At 32.8% G+C, this 23,531-nt stretch overlaps 1 protein-coding gene across 1 annotated transcript in view; it reads right to left on the bottom strand.

Annotated features, from left to right (window-relative positions):
• LOC126890752 (zinc finger protein 25-like) overlaps nucleotides 1–21,889 on the bottom strand; it is a 77,740-nt gene extending 55,851 nt beyond the window's left edge. Inside the window, exons 1-3 of the mRNA XM_050659923.1 lie at nucleotides 21,538–21,889; nucleotides 11,302–11,704; nucleotides 2,996–3,544 (exon numbers count right to left, since the gene is read on the bottom strand). Coding sequence (XP_050515880.1) covers nucleotides 2,996–3,544; nucleotides 11,302–11,704; nucleotides 21,538–21,699 — 1,114 coding nt within the window. The 5' untranslated portion in view covers nucleotides 21,700–21,889. The remainder of the gene's footprint in view (nucleotides 1–2,995; nucleotides 3,545–11,301; nucleotides 11,705–21,537) is intronic.
• Nucleotides 21,890–23,531: the final 1,642 nt, after the last annotated feature.

Here is a 23,531-nt window from a genome sequence, read left to right as displayed (position 1 = left end):
CAATACTACCTATGATTAAAATCATGGATTTTTGGGAAAAATTAATTTTTCAAAAATTTTTTAAACAAGTTAGACAGTTTATTAATTATTATTAAATGTCTAGACAAATTGCATATTTGTAATGTACAGAAAAATTACACACAGATTAAAAAAAGAACGATCACAATATATTCAGTAGATCCCGAGATAGAGAACTTGATAGTAGTTTTAAGTTGCCTTTTTTAGTTTTTGAACTCGTGCATTTGTCGGCTCCCAGCTCCCCTTCACTTACCACGACTAGTCACCAATTGAACTACATTTTTAAAAATTCGGGTAAAATACCAGCTTTTCTAATATGTAAAATGATTTTTTCTACGGACAATATTTTTGAAGTTATTCTAAATGTTTATAAATAAACTACAAAATTTCAAAAATTTGGCATTAGGATTTTTGACTGCCTATTTTAATTATTTTTTTATCATTTTTTAATACATTTTGATACTACCACTCTTCTACTTTCATTTGGCATACTCAGAATTGCCCTATCTTCATTATTTTCTGTCTTATGTTATTGCAAAATAATGGTCTCTGGGATAAACAATTAGAATAACTCTTAAACTAATTAATGGATCGGTCTCAAATTTTGAGGGTTTGTTAAGTACCCCAATACCCAACTTTGAGTGAAACACTAAAGTTCTAAGGTAATTTTAGTAAAAGTTATTAATTAACAAATAACGATTTTCACTTATTTTGCAGTTTGCGTAGCAATAAATTAACTTATTAACTTTCAAAAATCGCCATTTTGAAGGTTTTTTAATGTTCTGAAAAATTAAATTTTGTAATTTTATGTCAACTCTAGCTTTTGAATGGGGTGCAAAAAATCGAAAAAATCGCGATTTTTACACTAAATTGTTAATAATTAAAAACGGACGCGAACTCTAGGCAGGAAACAGGTAGGTTTTATTCCTATAGGTCTACAATAACTAAAAAAGTAGTCAGCTACCTGGATCTTTGAGTGTCCCGAACATGGTCTATTTCTAGCTTATTGCCCTGGAGTAATTGTAACGCAGCAAATAATCTCGAAGAGTTATAACGACATTGATCATGATGACTAAATATTTTTGACGTTAGATTTACAAAAATCAGGTTTTTGAAGTTATACTTCTTTACCGGCGATAGAGGGTAAATTTTTATATGGGAAAACCTAGCGACCGGGCGCATGCGCATTATAACTTTGTTCTGATTGGATGTTCAAATGACATGTCAAAAATTATTCAATATGGTGGCTGTGGCACAGCTGTAGTTAGATTATTTATGGTTGTTGCGTTTTAAAATTTGTGTGAAAAGAAACAACAAACAAAAGTTAGTTAATAGTTATACTGCCTTTTTAAATAGTTTTCATATACCTATATTTTTGGACTTTTGGACTATTTTGGACAAGGAAAACTCATTCTAATTTGGTAAGTACCTAGTTTTTATTATAATCATATTGTAATTATACATTTGGATTAGGTTGAAATACATACATTTATTTTCTCAAGAATGCGGATTTTAGAGAGAAATCCCAAATTAGGTTCGATTTTTATTTTTAAATTATGATTTTTTGGCGTAGATTTATTTATCTAGTAGGTATGTAATGCTTTGATTTACATACTTAATTTGATTACCAACAAAAGTTCTACCAATCTTCATCTAATATATTGTTTTCTTACTGTTTTGTTATATTTTTATATTTTCTTCCACAAAATTTAAACTACATAATTTTCAAAACAATTGTCAAACAGTAAAACGTTCAGTTACCGTATTTTTCCACATGATAAATAATGTGCGATTGGACGAGTGAGTCTACACTTCGATTACGAGTCAAAGCGGCACGAAATTCAAGGGTTCAATTCCCGATGCAAGTTTTATTTTTTTATGCATATTATGATTGTAAGTATATTTGTTATATAATTTTTTTTTTCAGCAAATGCGTATTTAAAATTTTTGCCAACAATTATTATCGTCCAGAAATCATTTTTTCTTTGTGGCATTTTTCAATGTGTTTGTGTGCGTTTTATTCTTTTATTTTTTTAAATTTTTGGTATAGTCTTAAAAATCACATAATATGTAGTAGAAGTATAACTTCTTACGTGCGTACAAAGTACACACACATTCTTGTTTGTAACACAATCAAGATTATTGTTTTCAAAACCAGCGGAAAAGGAACAGGTTTTTTTGCATTACAATCAAGATTATCATTTTCAAGAGCAGCGCAGTTATCATCACGAATACGCAATGTTTTGAACATAGTTATTCAAAGCAGAGTCAGCAAAAGATTTAAGCGAATAATTACAGCATGATGCTCACAGCCTTAGCTCATTCTCCATATCTTCCACAATTTTTGGAAAAACTCACTTTTTCGTCATGTAAAATTTGAAGTTTTCGACATGAAATTGGAATTCGAAATTTGGTAATCGAAATTACATATATATACTAAGGATTTCCACAGTTTTCACTGTATTCCTTCACTCAACCGTTCTCTCCATCTCTTTCTGTCTTGCCAGTCCCCTTCCTGTAGATTTCTTCTCTCCATTGCTTCGTCTACTTCATCTCTGAAGGATCTTCGGGATCTGCCTCTCTTCCTTTTTCCTATCAGGCTCCACTCTGTTATTCGGTTTATCCACCGATTTTGGTCTGCTCTTCTGACAATCGAAATTACAATTCATGCGTAATCTTAATTGCTATTCATTATTTTTGTGCCACAAAGCGGTTTCATGGCGACTGCTATCTATAACTCTCATGCACTGAGGCTGAAAAACATTTACGTCAATTTCTTTCACGGGAAAACTTTTAGAGAACTATTCGGCAACAAATATTTCTTGGGGATATATTGTCCGGGATTTTTTGTGGGGATTTTTTGTCTGGGGATTTGTTGTCCAGGGATAATTTGTGGGGATTTTTTGTACGAGATTATTTGTCCTAGCTTCGTATAAAAGGGAGACTATTATTATTTAGCAATTTTAAGATTACTTACCAGTATGCGTTCTTGCGTGCAACTCCAAGTTAAACCTTTGTGGAAAACACTTCCCACAAATATTGCAAACGAACGGTCTATCCCCAGTATGCTGTTTAATATGAATGGAAAGACTTTGATTATCAGGGAACTCGACTTTACAATAATCACAAATATGTTTCAGTAATCCCGGATCCCCTTCTTTTTTCTCGTGTATTTTCATGTGCTTTAGAAGACTGTTTTCGGCGTAACATCCTTTGTTGCAAATTTTACAAACGAACGGTTTCTCTCCGCTGTGTTTTAACATATGTTTGGAAAGCAGAGTACTGTGTATGAACCGTTTTTTACATATCTCGCATTCGTGAGGCTTTTGCTCGTCCGGTACGTGAGTGCGCATGTGATTGTTCAAGTAATTTTCTTCGGTAAATCCCCTAGAACATATTTTGCACTTGAAAGGACGGTCTTCTATATGTGTTCTTAGATGTTTTCTGAACGATTTTAAATTGATGAATTGCTTCTTACAGACGTTGCATTGGTTTGAGTTGCGCTTCATTCGTTTGGCGGCTAACACTACAAAAAAATGATATTAAAAATGTTAAAAATGATACACAATATTTAATAAAACTTATTTTTCTTCTTCACGTGTCATATTCTCCAGACCCACATATTTTTTGAAATTATACTTCTTTAGGCGCGATTGGGAGTGAATTTTTATTTTACTGGGCGCATGCGCACACCGACATTATGGTATTAGTCGTTATACGGGCTCTGATTGGGTGTTGAAATGATCTGTCAATAATTGTTCAATATGGAGGTTATCGGTAAACAAAAATGTTGTATATTATATTAGTTTTTATTGTTGTGAGGACAGAAATAAAATCAAATTTATAATTGTAGTGACTTTTTATCTTCATACCTATTTGGAAAATGTAAAAAAAATAATGTACTTACCTATTAGTAGGCAATGCTTTAATTTACATAATCTGATTACGAACAAACTTTCTACAAATCTTCATCTAATATATCGTTTTCTTACTCTATATTTTGTTGTATTTTAATTCGACAAAAATCAAACTAATAATTTGATTAAATTCATATAAATAAACAAAATGTCAAAAAGTTTATGGTGTAAACGTTCAGTTTGTGTATATTCCCACATGACGTATACGCGAAGGTGGCGCAGTGGGAAATCGCTTTGACTTTCGTACGGCGAGATAGACGGGAAGCGGGTTCGAGCCCCAATGCGAGTTATTATTTTTTTATTTTTTTTTATACATTTTATGATTGTAAGTATATTATTATATAATTTTTTTCATAAAATATGTATTTAATTAAAATTTTTGGCAACAATTATTGTTCAGAAATCATTTGTGGCATTTTTCAATGTGCTTGTGTGTACAGTAAAACCTGCCATATCCGGATCAATGTGGCGACAGACCGATCCGGATATGAAAAAATCCGGATATCAAGACCGCTTCTGTGACCACTTCTTTTATAGTCTCTGAAGCGTTTTCTCCTTCATACATTCCAGTAATCAACGCCGTCAATAACTTTCGTCGATAGACACGTTTTATAGATTCTACAATAAATTAATTAGCCATCTTTTAGTTCTTTTAGGTCGGGATGAGAGGGTGCTTTGTCCAACAGCAGGACTGCATTTCTCGGTAGATCCGGACGGCAGAACCGTCCGGATATGGGGAGGTCCGGGTATGACAGGTCCGGATATGGCAGGTTCTACTGTATTTTATTCTTTTATTTTTTTAATTTTTGGTATTGTTTTAATAAAATTTTTTGGAAAGTAGTAGAGAAACTGTTTAAAGTATATTGATTTCGTTGAAATCATATAATAGAAGTATAACTTCTTATGTGCATACAAAGTACACACATTCTTTTTTTTAAATACGTTTTTATATAATCGTATAAAAAAGCACAAAAGAATTGTGACTAATTGAATAGCACAGGCGCAGAACAAAAAATATTGAAATATCCAGAGGAGGCCTATGTTTAACAATGGACAAATCAAGACTGATTGATGATGATGATATAATTCCTTCTCCCTTTAAAATGCGTATTTCCTCCGATGTATTTCTATCAATTAGAACGGAAGTACGAACTTTTAAAATTGATCATTAATCCAAGCGTGTTAATTCGCGGTGTGCAAGTACTTGGAAAGGGAAACGAGAAACGACCGTGCGCGAGTCGCGGAGAAATATTGCAACTATCTCAAATAATTCATATTGTCAATTTAAATTGTCAAATTGACGTATATTTCATACCTTCTGTCACTGACGCAGAAAAATTATATATTACTCCACAATATTGATATGATATGCAATTATTATATAAAGGTAAATTTAATTAATTGTATTTTGCTTGCAGTACTGCATTTTAATAACTGATTTTATTTACTACATACAATTGTTTACGTTTGCTAAACATAACCTGCATCTTATTTTTTCTTCTTATTATTTTTTTGGACTATGGTCTTGACAATTATCCAGCAACCAGGACTAATATAATTGGCCAATATAATTAAAAGTGCGAATAAAAGTACAGAGCGTAGAAATAGAGGTCGCTTTGCCGAACTTGCACGGTCCCAATAGATGAATAAATTGATAATATGATTTTTGATGAAGATGATAATGGTGCGATGTGTGTTTTTTTATAAAAAGGAAATATGAGACGAAGACTTATATATATTACGATAAATAACTATATTAGCATGCTGAATTATAAGAAAATTTTAGACAATAACACACAGCCAGAAACCCACTGACCTTGTCACAATAAGAGAGGTACTAAATAAGCTTATAAAACTACCTATTCGGTATTTTTTTGAAGATAACTGTTTCTCGCTAAGGATAAGCATACCGATCAAAAAGAGGATTAAGGATTGTGACAAGTATAAGAGGCACTAGAAGCGCATAAACTATCCATTCTGTCCTTTGAGGATAACTGTGTCTGGCCAAGGATGAGCACAGATAAAAAGCAGGATCAAGGGTTGCGAAAAACTATCCACTGATTTTAACCACTTTGATCTAGGTCAAACGTTGGTAGCCGAATTAGCTTACGGAAGCTAGAGAAATTAAAAGAATAAAGATATGGATTATATTATTTTTAAAAAGTGCACTGTAGAAGAATTTATGGAAGAAGGAAATAAAGCATTAAGAAGTGTAGAAATATGTATTCATGGAATAACTGTGTAAGAAAATAACTAAATAATAAAAAAGCTAAAATCAAATTTTAAATGGAAGAATATGAAAAGAAGATGTAAGAAGATAAATAAAAAATTATCATTAACGTCAAGTAAACAAGCCAAAGAATGGCCAGCAAAGCCAAGAAGCAAAAAAAGGAAACCGATACTGCATAACAATGCTCTGTGAATTAACAACGTAATCATTGGAATAAAAATAGTAATCAAAGTAGTAGTGTAGGAAACAGAGGTTGAACCTTGCAAAATGGACCCAAGTCCGGTTTTATTATTTTTTTTTCTATTATAGCAAGGGGTGCTTATTATGAGACAAACTTTTTCTTAAAAAATTTCGTCCTGGAAACCCCCTTTTCATCCCTTTAAAGGGGTAATTTGTGGTTTTTGCGAAACGTAGCCCTTCCTGTACGTTTTGCAAAAAATTTCCTTAATAGAAATATGAAGAGAAATTTCCTTAATAGAAATTTATTTATATTTCCTACTATTTATTTCCCGACAGCATATGTCTATCACCCACCGTTTAGCGGGGGTGGCGCCCCAAAGTTGACAAGATGTTTAAAAAAAGTGGCGGATTTTTTGGTATGGGTTTAATTTAAGGAAAATCGCCCATTTTTTAATTACAGGGTGTTGCATTAATCGTAAGTCAAAATGGGACAGGAACTAAAATTCGAACTATTTATCCTCTGCGATTTTTAAGATGGACAAATAAAACAGAACAGAGTGGTGAAATACTCGACAAGGGAATCTATAACTGCATTCACGATCTGTTGTTCACCGTGATAATATTCTTTAGCGAACTAGTTCGTTTTATACCCACAAAAGCCAATAAAAATATAAATTAAAAGTAAAGATGATTCAGATTTTATTACAAAACAGGGCCTCCACTATGAACTTATACGTATTTCGAATTCAATTTATTCTCATCATAGCACCTGTGTAGAGGCACTGAACTGATATCAAATATTTTCATCTCTTCGGCGTAATTATTAAAATAATTACAAAAGAAGCAATTAGCACCATCTATGAATATTGTAATTGAAAATGGAACAGGATCTAAAATTCAAATTATTTATCCTCTGCGCTTCTTAAGATAATAAATAATTCGAATTTTAGTTCCTGTCCCATTTTGACTTACGATTCATGGATGGTGCTAGTTGCACCTTTTGTAATTATTTTAATAATTACACCGAAGAGATGAAAATATTTGATTCTAGTTCAGTGCCTCTACATAGGTGCTCTAATGAGAATAAGTTGAATTCGAAATATGTATAAGCACATAGTAGAGGCCCTATTCTCTAATCAAATCTGAATCATCTTTACTTTTAGTTTAAAAGCTATTAAATTCAAATGTACAGTTGAGTCCAGGATTTTTTACCAGTGCGTCATTAATACCTGGCGAGATAAAATACATACTTTTTATCTAGCATCATTGTCTTCCACGCATGAAACTAAAGACAAACCAGATACTGCATGTTATAAGTTACTGGTGGATATTAAAAATGGATTCGATAGGGACAATGAGACTAAAAATATTACAAGTCAACGCCGGAAGAGCAAAGGTAACACGCGAAAGCCTTGGAGATAGAAGCAGATCTCTTGATCGTCCCAGAACCTAATAAGAGAATAGCTACGAATAAAGGTTGGATATATGGTAATAACATCGACGTAGCGATAAAAATACTAAATAGAAACGTGTGCATCAATAAAATAGTAAGAAAAGAGGGGCATGTAACAATAAAAATTGACAAAAAAACCATCATAGCATGCTATATTTCCCCGATTATTACTAGAGAGCGTTACAGACAACACGCGGAGAATATAATAGACACGACACAGAGGGAGAAACATTTTTTAGTAGCCGGAGACATAAATGCAAAGTCCATTCTATGGGGATCCCCCCGAAACGACGAGAGGGGTGAACTTTGGAATGAGTGGATCTCCGCGGCGGACCTCATAGTGCTAAACAATGGAAAACCAACCTTTGTGAGAGGTACATCGAAAAGCCACATAGATGTCACCATAGCTAGCGGTGGTGTTGCCAAAAAGATCAGGGATTGGGACGTACTGGACGAGAACCTTTTCACCTTTCACAGGTACATTACCTACGAAATTGGCACCAAGGTCACGAAATACGGCAGGAAGAGAGCAGTATTCGACAAAGAAAAATTTAAAAGATAAATAAATAACCTACAAGAAGAAACTACCAACTTTAAAGAGCTCCGAGAAAATATCATAAATGCACACAGAAGAAGTACCATAAATAGGCACACTACATATACAGTACCCTACTGCTGGAATGACCAAATCCAAAATAAGCTAGAGGAATGCTTAAGACGCAGGCGAATAGCACAAAGGCATAGAAACCAAAAAGAACATAAGGAGGCATATAAGAGAGCCAAAAAAGAATTAAGTAGTGAAATTAAAAGGGCTAAACGCACATGTTGGCAGGATTTGTGTGCCGCGCTGGAAGAAGACATATGGGGCGAAGCATATAAGATCGCCATGAAAAGTCTAAGGTTCGAGTCCCCATATAACCTTTGTGCAAAACGAAAGATGGAAATAGCGAACACTCTATTTCCAAGGAAGCCCGACAACACATTCCTACGGATAGACAATAATATTAGACCTGCAGAGTTCACTACTGAAGAGATCATACAAGCAGCAGAAAGTATAAAGCCAGGAAAAGCACCAGGTCCAGATAAAGTAACGCCAGAAGCAATAAAACTGGCAGTAAAAGAGAAACCTGAAGTGATGCGCAAATTATTCAATGAATTGTTGAACACACAAGAATTCCCAGATAAACTGAAGTTGGCGAGACTCGTATTATTACCAAAACCAGGAAAGAACCCGGCCGAAGCCAACTCATATAGACCTCTATGCTTACTAGATTGCATAGGAAAATTATATGAAGGTCTTATAAAGAAACGTCTTGAAGACGAACTTGAAATTCTGGGAAAAATTTCAGATAGACAGTACGGTTTTAGAAAATCCAGATCGGCTATAGGTGCGGTGAAGAAGATCTCTGATACTGTAAAAAGATCAGAAAAAAGATGGGCCATTCTTGTGTTGTTCGACGTGAAGAACGCCTTCAACTCTGCAAATTGGCATCACATACTTAACGAAGCTCGCAGTGGCAGGAGTGTCAGACTACATCATAAATATTATAAATAAATACCTGACAAACAGATATTTAAATGTGGCATATAATACAGACATGAAACTCTCATCAGGAGTACCGCAAGGGTCCGTTTTGGGACCTACTCTATGGAATGTACTGTACAACGGGGTATTGGAAATATACTATGGGCAAGACACCTACGCCATAGCATATGCAGATGACCTTGCAATCCTAATAGAGTCTAACATAAACGGGGATATTGAAGAAAAGGTGACAAGTTGTTACAGAAAAGTCAACAGGTGGATGACAGAGAATGGCCTAGAGTTGGCAAGTAGTAAAACAGACATAGTAATATTAAAGGGACCAAGACAGAGACCAACTTTGAGCTTTGATTTAAATGGTAGCATTATAGAACCGAGTAACTGTGCTAAATATCTGGGCATACACCTTGATTCAGGTTTGAGATACACGAAACACCTTATAAATACAGTTCAGAAAGCTGAACAGAGAATTGCTGCTATGACAAAGATTATGCCAAATATAGGCGGACCGAGCAACTATAAAAGAAAATTGTATCTCCAGGTAGTACAATCCACCCTCCTATATGGGGCACCTGTATGGCTTGAAGCGTTGAGATTAAAAAAATATGAGGAAATATTAACGAGAAGTCAAAGAAAACCCCTCCTGAAGGTAGTAAGTGCATACCGGACTACATCGACGATAGCCCTACAGGTGATCGCGGGTACGCTCCCCATTCACCTCCTAGCAAAAGAGCGTAAGATTATATACGAAAATGATAACGGTCACCTAATAGGAGTGAAAGCCGAGGTAAGAGAGCAAATGCTAAACGAATGGCAACAAGAATGGGAGCAACAGATAGAAAAAGCACAATGGACGAAAACACTAATTCTAGATGTGAAAGAGTGGTACCAATGTAGGTTTAAAAGAACAAATTACTTTTTTACTCAATTCCTGACCGGGCACGGCTATTCAGGACTTACACATATCGTATAAGGAAAACTGAAAATGACTTATGTATATAATGTGGAGTCCGTGATGACGCAGAGCATTGTGTATTCCATTGCAACGTTTTCAAACACTAATTTCTTGGGGTGCTGCGGTCTACCCTGACGGTCTTATGAAGATTTCCTCCTTCCCAAAAAAAAGATACTGCATGTTATTAAGTAAATACACATGTTATTTTTATAAACGCTCTAACTCAGTACATCAAAAAGACACTTGGGGATGTTTTCAGATTGTACAATTTTTGACGTTTCTGGTTTGTTTACTTGTCACAGTAGTCAGTTTATTGGAGTTTTTGCTGTTTTCTTTGTCCTGTTTTTGCATTTAGAAGTTATTTACTTATATCAAATAAACAGTTGTTTTCACAATCAATTTTATACTGGAGTTTGAAATTTTATGGTATACCCTATTCCACGAATATACGACTGTTTTGGATTATCGTGACAACAAATATTTTACTGTGCAAAATATGAAGAACGAAAGTAAATTGTAAATTACATTGTTGTTTTTTGGAATAATTATTAGAGCAATCTACTTTCGTACTTCTTATGTAGCACACTGAGATATTCGTTGTCGCGATAATCCAAAAGAGTAGTATGTTCGTGAAATAGACTATAAGTGTATTTTATTTTGCCATTACATACAAAGTTAACCTCTTTCACAGTTAAAGAATATATAAAAATATTTTATTTTTCAAATATTTATATCATAACAAATATTTAATATCACTAATGAATGACATTAAAAGAATTTATTAAGCTACTTCAAATGTAGCTGTAATTCTACACCAAAATTTTAAGTTCTATTTATTTGATAACGTCAAATTTTATAATATAATCCGTGATCGGAGCAGTACCCACTTCCTGTTGCTTGGAATAGATTTCCGACTTATTTCGTATGTTTTAGTTTAGATGGTGCCGCACGGGTAAAGAATAATGGACTCAACTGTAAATAATATATCTTGTTAAAATACAATACCTGCAACTTTTCCTCCTTTAGCCAACATTTTCCTCCTAGCCTGTCGACTTTTGTGAAACTTGGCAGACTTCAGCAGTTGCTTTTGGGCAATTACCTTCTCGTCTTGTGGATTATCTGACAGGGTATCTTGCAGAGCAAGCAGCTCATCTTTGAAATCATCCTCGTCGCTACTATCGGAAGACGATTCAAGTCCCAGGCTGTCCAAAAAACTACTCGTAAAATCTGTTTGGTGTGTTGTTATCTCCTCCTTAAAATGTTTCGGATTCGTCTCTAGTGGTTTACCCAGATATGTCCTGAGATTGATATCGCTTTGTTCAAAGAGTTGTTTAAAGGAATATGACCTCGATACTTCATGGGAACATTGTAAGCAGATAGAATTTGGCAACCCATCGTCATCTTTAATCTGAAAAGAATGTATGATAAAACTTAATGTACATTGTACACCAGTCAATTAGAGCAAAAATAGATTTTCTATCCTAATGCATGATTGGATGAAATTTTGGGAATAGGCTCTACCTAATTCAAAGTCTACAATATGCCGATATTAGGTCTGGATCCCGCGTATGAAAAAAAAGTTGATTAATAGCAAGCTAAAAATTTGTTAATAGCTTAAGGGTGTCTAGTCGGATAAACTTTGATATATGGGAACACTCTAACAGGGGCAGTTTTAATTGTGGAACAGGTTAAAAATTTGGAACGGTCAGACCACGAAAACGGCACATTTATTTTGTCCGACAGAACAGACTTAAACTCTCCGAACAGAGATTAAACTCTCATGCAAAAATCAGACTGCTATTTATCACCTGGCATAATTCCTGTCATTTGACATATTCTACATGTTCCACTCCTTAAAACGCCCATTTGGTGATAAATAGCAGTCTGATTTTTGCATGAGAGTTTAATCTCTGATCGGAGAGTTTCAGTCTGTTCTGTCGGACAAAATACATGTGCCGTTTTCGTGGTCTGACCGTTCCCCTGCTCCTATGTTCCCATATATCAAAGTTTGTCCGACTAGACACCCTTAAGCTATTAACAAATTTTCAGCTTGCTATTAATCAACTTTTTTTTCATACGCGGGATCCAGACCTATATGCGCGTATTATTTTTTAGGGGTAAGATCTACCCACACAATGAGAAGAGATACAGTAATGAAAAACAAAAGCAAAATTCTTATCTAAAACAACCCTACATTTTTGTATGGTATCTTTTTTTCGTATCTCTTATCATTTTCGAGTTACATGGAGAAAAAGGAAGATTTTTAAGAAAATTTAAAAATGCGCTCTATAATTTTATCTTATTTTTTCCAAAAACCATTTTATTTAAACCCGTCCAACTTTCTAAACAGAAATAACACTATAATAAAAGGTATTGTAGAAGGAAAACGATGCATTTAAATTCTAGTGGATGAGGGATTAAACATACTTCTTATTTTTTTCTTAAAACACTAATAGTCAGCACAGCCCTTGATTTCATGAAAATACATTGAGCAGTGATAGTGTTAAGGTGGCTATTATTGGTATAATTGCTATCAAGATATTTAAGCAAACCGTAATCTCAAGCTTATTACAAAGTCATTTGTGTTTGAATGAATGGTGTGGTTAAGTTTCTGGTACAGGTAGACAGTAATCTCTAGTACTTTTAATTATTATACCTATTCAGTGTATTTGCTCTCAAAATTTAACAATACAGTAGAACGTCGATAATCCGGACGTCAAAAATCCGGACCGTCAATAATTCGGATTTGTATCCAGTAAAAATATCTGATTCTTTTAAAATAAATTAAGAACTTAGCTGCGAAAAACGAACCTCTACCGTTACACATTTTTTTAAAAGCCCAAAAAGTGTCTGATGTTTTACTATACACATGCTGCTATTATAAATTAATTACAATAAACATAAAAAAATGTTTTGACTTATTTCACCTCTAGACACTTTACTGTACAAGAGAAAACATAAAATTTTAAAACGTTTGTTGTACTTTAATGTGTAGACTGGCCTTTTGAGGTAATTTCGATAATCCGGATAATTTGATAATCCGGATGTGGTCCGGTCCACATTAATCCGGATTATTGACGTTCTACTGTACTACTCAAATACAAATGATTTTATTATAGGATTAAGATACAGTTTTCTCAAATATTTTGTTGGCAAGTATACCTACATTTAGCTTAATATTTTATAAAATGAATATATTTAGAGGGTTTTTGATATGTGCACATTTTGTTTAAATAAATGCATATACAGTCCGTCTAATTTACTTACCGTTGCACATCATTATTTACGTTAAAGGTCTAAGTTGACATTGTTGCCCAATTACAAAAAATTATTGAATTCATTTTAAATAATATTCATCACACAATTTTTGCGGAAGTGGATTATACAGCAAAACAAAGTAATATTCAATGTAAATAAATAAAAACTTTAGAAATAGAAAACAAGAATTAAGTTATAATCTTATGTTAAAGTACATAATAAAACAGTAAATATAATGAAACAAATAGATACTTATAGTAAAGAATATAAACAAATATGAAGTGTCATCACCGCAACTGTCAAATAAATGTTACCAATTTATGCCAAAATATCACCTTCGTTCGATTATAGTTACAGTGTATTCAGAACAAATGTGCTTCAAAAAACGCTTTATAATCCATTTATACAAATTAAATGAAACATATTATTGTGTATTTCTTTAAGTTAACATTAAGAGAAATCTTTAAATATTATTTCTACGCGTATATAATAAAATATGCCTAGTGGCTGTAACGCCAGTGTACTCGGCAAAGTGATTCTAAAAAAGAACACACCTACCGCCTAAATATTTCGTGTTGTTATCATGTGACGTCTCGGGCTATGACGCGGATGACGTGCAACGGTAAGTAAATTAGATGAAGTATATATGCATATTTGACACAAATAATATGCATATTATACGTCCATGTATGCATATATCTTACTTCTCAGCCTGAATATTTGCCTGACTCTGATTATATTAGCATATTATTTATGTTTATTGTATTTAATTAACTTTTTCACATAAATACATCTGTGATATGTTTTTATTTATTTACTTATTTACCGGCAAGCCCAATTCAGAAAAGATTATTAAAAAAAAATATTACAGAGACAAAAGCAAAAACATAAACAGTGTCAACACAAAGAACATTACGCTATAAAAAACAAACAAAGTTTAAGCTTAAAAATTGCTGATAGAAATTATATCATTAACATCTAGTTATATTTGTATGCTCAACAAATGGTTTTTTAATCTATCCAAGGAATTGTAGAATATATTTAAGTGATTTAGAGAATTCGCAAGTCTAAGTGTTCGTGGTAAAAAATTGTTGTAAGTATAGTTATATCTATGGAAGCTTATGTAAAAAGTTTGAGTTTGTCTTGTTGACCGAGTAAGAACAAAAAGACTAATTTTTGACAAAAGATCGGGACAGATTTGTATTTTGTAATTGTATTTAAAACATTACAGGTACCTATGCAAATGCTATCATTAATAATAGATAGTAGGAATAGAAATGATACAATAAGGAAATGAATGAAGCATATTGGGACCGTGCAAGTTCGGCAAAGCGACACCTGGTTTCTACGTTCAGCAACATTTTTCGCACTTTTAATTATATTGGCCAATTATATTAGTCCTGGTTACTGGATAATTGTCAAAGCCATAGTCCAAAAAAATAATAAGAAGAAAAAATAAGATTCAGGTTATGTTATTAAAATGTAAATAATTGTATGTAGTAAATAAAATTAGTTATTAAAATGCAATACTGCAAGTAAAATACAATTAATTAAATTTACCTTTATATAATAATTGCATATCATATCAATATTGTGGAGCAATATATAATTTTTCTTCTTCAATGACAGTAGGTATTAAATATACATCAATTTGACAATTTCAATTGACAATATGAATTATTTAAGAAAGTTGCAATATTTCTCTGCTATTCGTGTCCGATCGTTTCTTGTATCCCCTCCAAGTAGTTGCACACCGTGAATAGAAAAGTAAGGTAATAGTAAGTAATTTCGAGGGTATGTAGAATGAAGAGTGTGTTGCAAGGCATATATTATGTCCTGTGAACCTTTGCCACTGTGTGTTATGACACAGTTGACACAGCCAACTGTTAGTGTAGTTTAGTATGAGGTCTATTTGTTCCGTAACGCAGCCAAGGTGCTAATATATACTTTATTTATGCATCAATATTAAGACATTGCGTGCGGATGTCTAATCAATGGCATACATGCGTGCCATCCACACATTGGTGAAGGCATCATGTGGCTCACATGTATGCCATCTGCAGGGAACATGTTAAAAAATACTAGTCAGCACAGCCCTTGATTTCTTGAAATAGCATTGAGCAGTGATAGTGTTAAGGTGCCTATTATTGGTATAGTTGCTATCAAGATATTTAAGCAAACCTTAATCTCAAGTTCATTTGTATTTGAATGGTGTGGTTAACTTTCCAGTACAGGTAGAAAGTAATCTATTGTACTTTTAATTACTATACCCGCTATTCAGTTTGTTTACCTCTTGAAATTTAACAATACTACTCAAATACAAATGACTTTATTGTGGGATTAAGATACGGTTTTCTCAAATATTTTGTTGACAAGTATACCTACATGTTCCTTAATATTTTATAAAATGAATAATATTTAAAGAATTTTTGAGATGTGCATATTTTTTTAAATAAATGCATATACATACATGCATATTTGACACAAATAATATGCACACATCTTACTTTTCAGCCTGAATTTTTCCCTGACTTTGATTATTAGCATATTATTTATGTTTATTGTATTTAATTAACTTAACGAATGTTTCACATCAATACATTTGTGATATGTACTAATTTAAATTGTATTTAAAATATTACAGGCATGCATAATTAGTAATAGATATATGTTACAATAAGGAAATGAATGAAACATTTAGGAAAAGTAAGTTAGGAGTAAATAATTTCGGGAGTATGTAGAATGAAGAGAATAATGTTTAAAACTAAAGAAAAAAGCATCCACCTGTAGGGAGGTACATTCCATTATCATTTCTGCCAGGACCAACGGCTGTCCTGTAGAATCATCTTGCATGAAAATTGGCCACATTTCCCCTTTTCCGTCAAACAGGCCCTGAAAATTTTGTCTATGTCGAAGAGGTTAACAGTGTCCACTTTTAATTCCATAGTTAAGCTTCGAAAGTCAAAAACTAGAGCATAAACACAACAAAAAAGATGCACAAGCAAGTGGATACCATGTTTTTGATATGGTGTAATTTAGCTTCAAAGGAGAGGAATTCTTCATTAAAGCAAAGAAATCTAACTGATTTTTTCAAAAAAAAAAGTAAAATTTTAAAGGTTTATTACAGTTAAGTACTTGAAATAATATTTTATTGCCATTTTGAGATATATAAGGTAGTCGTTCTTAGAGTAAATGCATATTTGTTTTCCCACAAATCTATTGCCAAAATTGGATTACCAGATTACCGGATTTTCAGATTACCGGAACTCTACTGTATAGCTCATGACTTAGATTCAAGTCATTTCTTCAAAACACTTACAATATAAAATTTGTTTAAATTACCCTTCATTTAATATACTTTATTATGCATCAATATTTACAAAATACCAGTCAGCACACCCCTTGATTTCATGAAAATGCATTGAGCAGTGATAGTGTTAAGGTGTCTATTATTGGTATAGTTGCTATCAAGATATTTCAGCAAACCTTAATCTTAAGCTTATTACCATGATACTATAAATAAAGAGATAGTATTTTCCCCGTAGCACAAATACGTCCGAGTTCGCGCATTGATGACGTAACTGGAGACCAGAAGTTGAATTTGAATTCTTGTTAAAGTTAAATGGGATTTGTATGCATTATGTGATGAAATTATTCAATTAGCAAAATAACATTAAACTTCAATGTATTCGAAAAAAATTTAGTGTCGAGATTCCAGTCAAAATAACTGTCAAAGATAAAATATAAAATACAACCGTGAACAATTCAAAGTAATCAGATATTACGAATGAATACGAACCATTACGAACTTGCCGGTCTCCAGTTATGTCACGACTTCCGGATGTGCAATATATTATCTTGTTATTTATAGTATCATGCTTATTACAAAGTCATTTGTATTTGAATGGTGTGTTTAAGTTTCCAGTACAGGTAGAAAGTACACTATTGTTAATCTATTGTACTTTTAATAATTGAATCGATGAGAAGAGAAAGCGGGCATGTCCATAAACAGGCATTTTTGACATTTTGACAGGAATTCATTGTAAATATGAAGAAGTACCGTTTTGTAGAGAAACTAGAAAGTTTTGTAGAGAAAGCATTGTTGGTACGAAGATAGGTTTCTCTATAAAACAGTGCATCTTTGTACTTGCCCATTTATGGAGATGTCCGCTTTGTCTTTCCACTGATCCAATTATGGCTGCTGTTCAGTGTGTTTACCTCTCGAAATTTAACTATACTACTCAAATACTCTTATAGAATTGAGATACTGTTTTCTCAAATATTTTGTTGGCAAGTATACACATATTTTATAAAATGAATGTAATCAAAGGGTTTTTGCAATGTGCATATTTTGTTTAAAAAAGTGCATATACATGCATATTTGACACTAATAGTATGCACATAACGCACCCTCAGTGCAAGACTGCAGTAAGTCAAAATAAGTAAGTTTCGAGATAAAGACGATTTTGTTTATTTTCGTGCCAATATCAGTGAAATAAGACACAAGTTTTAAGAAAAATTAACATTTGATTATGATTTTGCATGCTTTTCAGCCTATATTACATTAACCAAAAATAGCAATTTAAATATGTAGAATAATATTAATTCAAAAAAAATTAGGAATTTCAAAGTTACAACACTTTTGCACGGAAAAAATTGTTAATCACTACACATTTAGTATTAGAATTTCAAAGTTACAACAGTTTTGCACGGAGAAAATTGTAAAAAGTGTAGACACATTTACTTTTACAGTAAAACCTGTGTTACCGGCCACCTGCCAATATCGGCCACCTGTACTAACGGCCAGTTTAAAAATTCCCCAAACCAATTATGTATATCTAGACTACAAAAACTGGCAATGCCGGCTACCTTTCTATATCGGCCAATAGTTCTTTTATTTTTAGTGGCCGTTGCTGACAGGTTTTACTGTAGTTGTTGTCCTCTTCTCGTACATCATCTTGTGCCAAAATATTTTTATAAAAACTATGGTGGGCTTCTGGTATCATACCCGAATGGCATAAGTATACCAAATCTTTCTTTTTGGCCATTTGAATTTTTGGCTGTATTTTGGCAAGTTTTCTGAGAATAGATATTTTTGACCTCTCAGTATTGTCAATACACAAGTTTTAAGATAACTGTTTTTCCTTTCATGAGAAAAAATACTTTTTGGTCGTAAATAATTAGTCTTAATTTATGTGGTTTTAATCCAATCTAACAAATAAATGGTCAAACCACATCGCACACATCTTATGGAAACTAAATATAATATCACATAAAGGACATAAAATTTACATGAATAGATTGGTCTCGAAAATCTTTGTTTATTGTCTCAGCCGTTAATGGATTACATAGACGCGCTGTATATTAAAATTAAACACCACAGATATAGATATTTAAATAACAAATATCTTACTTTTTTCATTGCTTGTTATTGCTTGTTATCGAATCCGTTGCAATGTTCCGTGCAAAACTGTTGTAACTCTGTTACATTAGAGTTACAACAGTTTTGCACAGAACTTATGTTCAAAAACACAAAATAGTTAAACTGTTGCTGTTGTAATATTTATTTATTTATTTATTTATTTATTCACGGGCAAGCCCTATTCAGATATAAATGTTACAGTGTTCTAAATTATATAACATAATTATACAATTATATAACATTAATGTTAACCAATTATATAACATAAATTATCATAATATAACATAGCAAAGTGGTTTGAGAGAAAATAATTCTATGAGTAGTACAGTTACAAAAAAGAAAAAGAAAAAAAGAATAAGATAACATATAGGTCAGTACAATTACAAACAAAAGATATCACCTAAATCAACTCAGAAATGTTCCAAGGTATAACGGTTTTGAGTTATCTAATACATACATGTCATGTAACACCAACCACAATACAAAAGCTCTGACCGAAAATATTAAAAAGTTAAAAAGTTAGGGAAGAAATATGGTTTTTGAAGCGGGAAACTGATATATTAAAAATTTCGAGGTTATTTAATGAGTTAGCTAATCGAAGAGCTCTAGGAATAAATGTGTTGTAAGAATAATTGAATCTATGAAAAGAGACATAAAAGGTTTGCACCTGCCTAGTCGAACGACTGGGGACAAATAGAGATATTTTGGAGAGAAGCTCGGGGCAGTTACACAGCTCGTTGATAATTTTAAATAAAATTATTAAGTCTCTTTGTTTTCTGCGTACCTCAAGAGGAGGTAAGTTCAGTATGCGCTCTAATACAGAATAGTCATAGTATACATGCATCTTAGTAGCAGTATATCTCAGAAAATTGTGTTGGACAGCTTCAAGTTTCAGTTTATGAGTAAAATAATAGGGGGACCAAATTGTGGAACAGTAATCGAAATGAGATCTAACCAGGGAGAAATAAAGTGATTTAATAGCTGAGATGTTTGTAAAGTCTCTGGTGGTTCTTTTTATAAAGCCAAGCATCTTCATAGACTTCTGTATTGTACTGGAAATGTGTGATTTATAGCTAAGGGCGGAGTCAAGGATCACACCTAGATCCCTAGTTTCAGAGGCAGAATGTAAGGTCAGATTATTTATACTATATTCGAAGATGATTGGATGATGAGTTCGATGGAAACGAAGAATATGGCATTTGGATGCATTCAAACACATACCATTTTGCATACACCAGTTAGATAGGCGATCAATATCACCTTGTAGACTAAGTGAATCAGCCTCACATGTGATTATTTTAAAATATTTTAAATCATCAGCAAATAACAAAGTTTCACTTACTTGGAAACAGGGTGTTAGATCATTGATAAATATATTAAACAACAGAGGTCCCAAGTGTGATCCTTGTGGTACACCTGAGGTAACAGAGATGGTATGAGAATAGTGATGATTAACCCTAACAATTTGCTATCTTTGCGTAAGATAGCTCTTGAGCCACTTCAATATAAGGTCATCAACTCCATATAAATAAAGTTTATGAATCAAGAGCTCATGATTAACTTTGTCAAAAGCTTTGGAAAAGTCAGTATACACAGAGTCAACTTGTAAACCCCTCTCAAGAGCATCTGTCAAAAAATCAACATATGTTATGAGACCCAATTCTGCTGATTTTTTGGATGTAAATCCAAATTGTTGGGCCCCTATAATTGGCGAGAAGTCATAACTTAAATAATCGGAAATAATGCTCTCAAAAACTTTAGGAATAGCACTAAGAATACAAATGGGACGATAGTTACCTATATCCGATTTTCGACCTGATTTATATATTGGAGTGACATAAGAGTTTTTCCAGTAGTCTGGAAATTCCCCTGTTAATAGAGACTTATTAAATATATAAAAAAGTGGGCACGATAGAATGAAGCTGACTGTTTTAAGGAAAGTAGGGGGAATTCCATCAGGACCAGGACCTTTGTTGGTATTGAGTTCAGACAGTTTTTCGTAGATTTTTGAAATTTCAATGTGATAATTAGACACATTAACCAAAGGTGAAATCTGGGTTACATGCGGATGTAAGGATTGGTTAGTATAGACGGAAGAGAATTGGTTAGCAAAAAGATTAGCAATATCAAGCCCATTAAGCATTTAAAAGTTACTAAAGTTTTACAGGGGATAGATATGCATGTTTACAATCGAATTCCATGACTACTTCATTTTCATAAAATTTTGAGTTACTGCAGTCTTGCACTGAGGGTGCGATAATATCTTACTTTTCAGCCTGAGTATTTCCCTGATTCTGATTATTAGCATATTATTTATGTTTATTGTATTTAATTACCTTAATACCCTGTTTCACATAAATACATAATATGTGATAATGTACTTAAATTGTATTTAAAATATTACAGGTATGCAAATGTTATAAAATTAATGATAGATAATAATAGGAATGTTCCAATTAGGAAATGAATGAAACATTTAGGAAAAGTAAGGTAGGGGTAAACAATTTGGGGGTATGTAGAATGAAGAGAATAATGTTTAAAAATAAGAAAAAATCATCCACCTGTAGGGAGGTACACTCCATGATCATTTCTGCCAAGATCAACGGCTGTCCTGTAGAATCATCTTGCATGAAAAGTGATCGCATTTCCCCTTTTTCGGTCAAACAGGCCCTGCAAATTTTGCCTAGGTCGAAGAGGTTAACAGTGTCCACTTTTAATTCCATAGTTAAACTCCCAAAGTCAAAAACGAGAGCATAAACACAACAAAAAAGATGCACAAACACAAGCAAGGGCACGGACACCAAATGGCGAACAGATTCTTCCACTGGTCGATTGTGGAATAGGTTTGTTGATCAAGCTTCTAGTTATGCAGGTAAATGGCGGACATGGCTCATTCCTAACTACAACTACAATAAGGATCAATTTCGTGTGGCAATTTTGTTGAAGGGTGCTGAATGACGCAAAACAGGACCGTCTTGAGGTCTAATTGCAGTAAATTAATTAAATGATATCAACAGAAAGACAATAGACAAAACGAATTATAATAAATATAAATAAAAATATAAATATAAATATAAATATAAAATTATCATAATAAAAATTATAATAAATATTGCCTTGTCTGAGTCATTTTTTTAATGTCAGTTTTTGACAAAAAAAAATTAGTTTCACCCAAAAAATGTGAAAACGTATCTACAACTTTTTTGAAGTTATACTTCTTTACGATCGAGAGTGAAATTTTATAATTCCTTGGCGCATGCGCGCACAGACAGTATGTAGTTCGTTGCTAATCTATCAAGATAGGTATGTATATATCAGCGCAAATAATTCATTTAAAGAATATATTAGTGTTTTTAGTAAATGTATCATTTATTATAATTTTTGTGTCTTTGGATTTGTCTTCCTCGGTAGTAAGATAATAAAATATCTAGGTATAACATTTTTATACTTCACATTATGATCTATTTGTCACTGTGTTGTGTAATTATATCCGAGATACTCAGGGCCGCGCCGTCCACGTGTGCAATGTATGCGGCGCACACGGGCGCCACTAGAGTTGTTAAAAAAAATTACGCAGGTCAAAACAACACTTACCCATTTAACGACCTTGCCACCCTACATATCTCAACTTCAAAGGTTATTACGTATACTACACGGTTAACTACATTACGTATTGTGTTATACAATCTGCATAAACAAGAAAAATCCTATACCTAAAGATATGCAGCCACCGGTCCAGCAGAATTTATGCTGTCATTGTACAAAAATTTGATAGAAATGTATGATGCTTTATGTGATATAACACATTCGGATAAAGATAAAGGCAGTTTTTGTTTTTATTTGATAAAATTCGGATATTCGGATAAATTTGATCTTGATTCAAAATATCAAGCTAGATGTTTAGGCGATAAAATATCAATATTTAGATTCATATGCTCAGTCCACATATAGTTATGGTATGAAGTTCTGATGAAAGTTAACTTCGTTAGCAAAATTTTACAATCAAAAACAATTAATATGCAGCCTCTGCCTTAAATGCTTTAAGAGTTAAGGGCGTAGTCGCAAAATTTCGCAGCAATGTGTTTTAAATTCATTAATTTTTTTTAAATTCTGAGAAAACTAATAGGTATTTTTGAAAATTTTAAGCCCAGAATGAAAGATTGCATTATTAACGAGGACCGAAAGTCCCTGAAAACTTCTATAATGTTTATTTTAATAAGTTACAGGGGTAAAAAAAATTAGTGTGATTTTTAATTTCAAATATCTTATTCAAATGAAACTTTTTGGTTATTCTAAGGGACTTTCGGCCCTCGGTAATAATGTAATCTTTCATTCTGCGTTTAAATTTTTCAAAAATACTTATTAGTTTTCTCAGGATTCGAAAAAAAATGAATTCATTTAAAACACATTGAAGCGACATTTTGCGCCTACGCCCTTAAAACAATGCTTGTTCTAATTTCGGATAGATAGCAAATTTAATGATGTTATTACTACAGCAAATGAAGCTGCAGAGAAACTGGATGTGGAGCCCAATGGCCAGTTTTCAACCAGACAC

Source organism: Diabrotica virgifera, chromosome 8 (assembly GCF_917563875.1).
Source record: "Diabrotica virgifera virgifera chromosome 8, PGI_DIABVI_V3a".
Taxonomy (NCBI): Eukaryota; Metazoa; Arthropoda; class Insecta; order Coleoptera; family Chrysomelidae; genus Diabrotica; species Diabrotica virgifera.
Note: the sequence above shows the minus strand (reverse complement) of the source record. Positions and strands in the feature narration are given on the sequence as shown.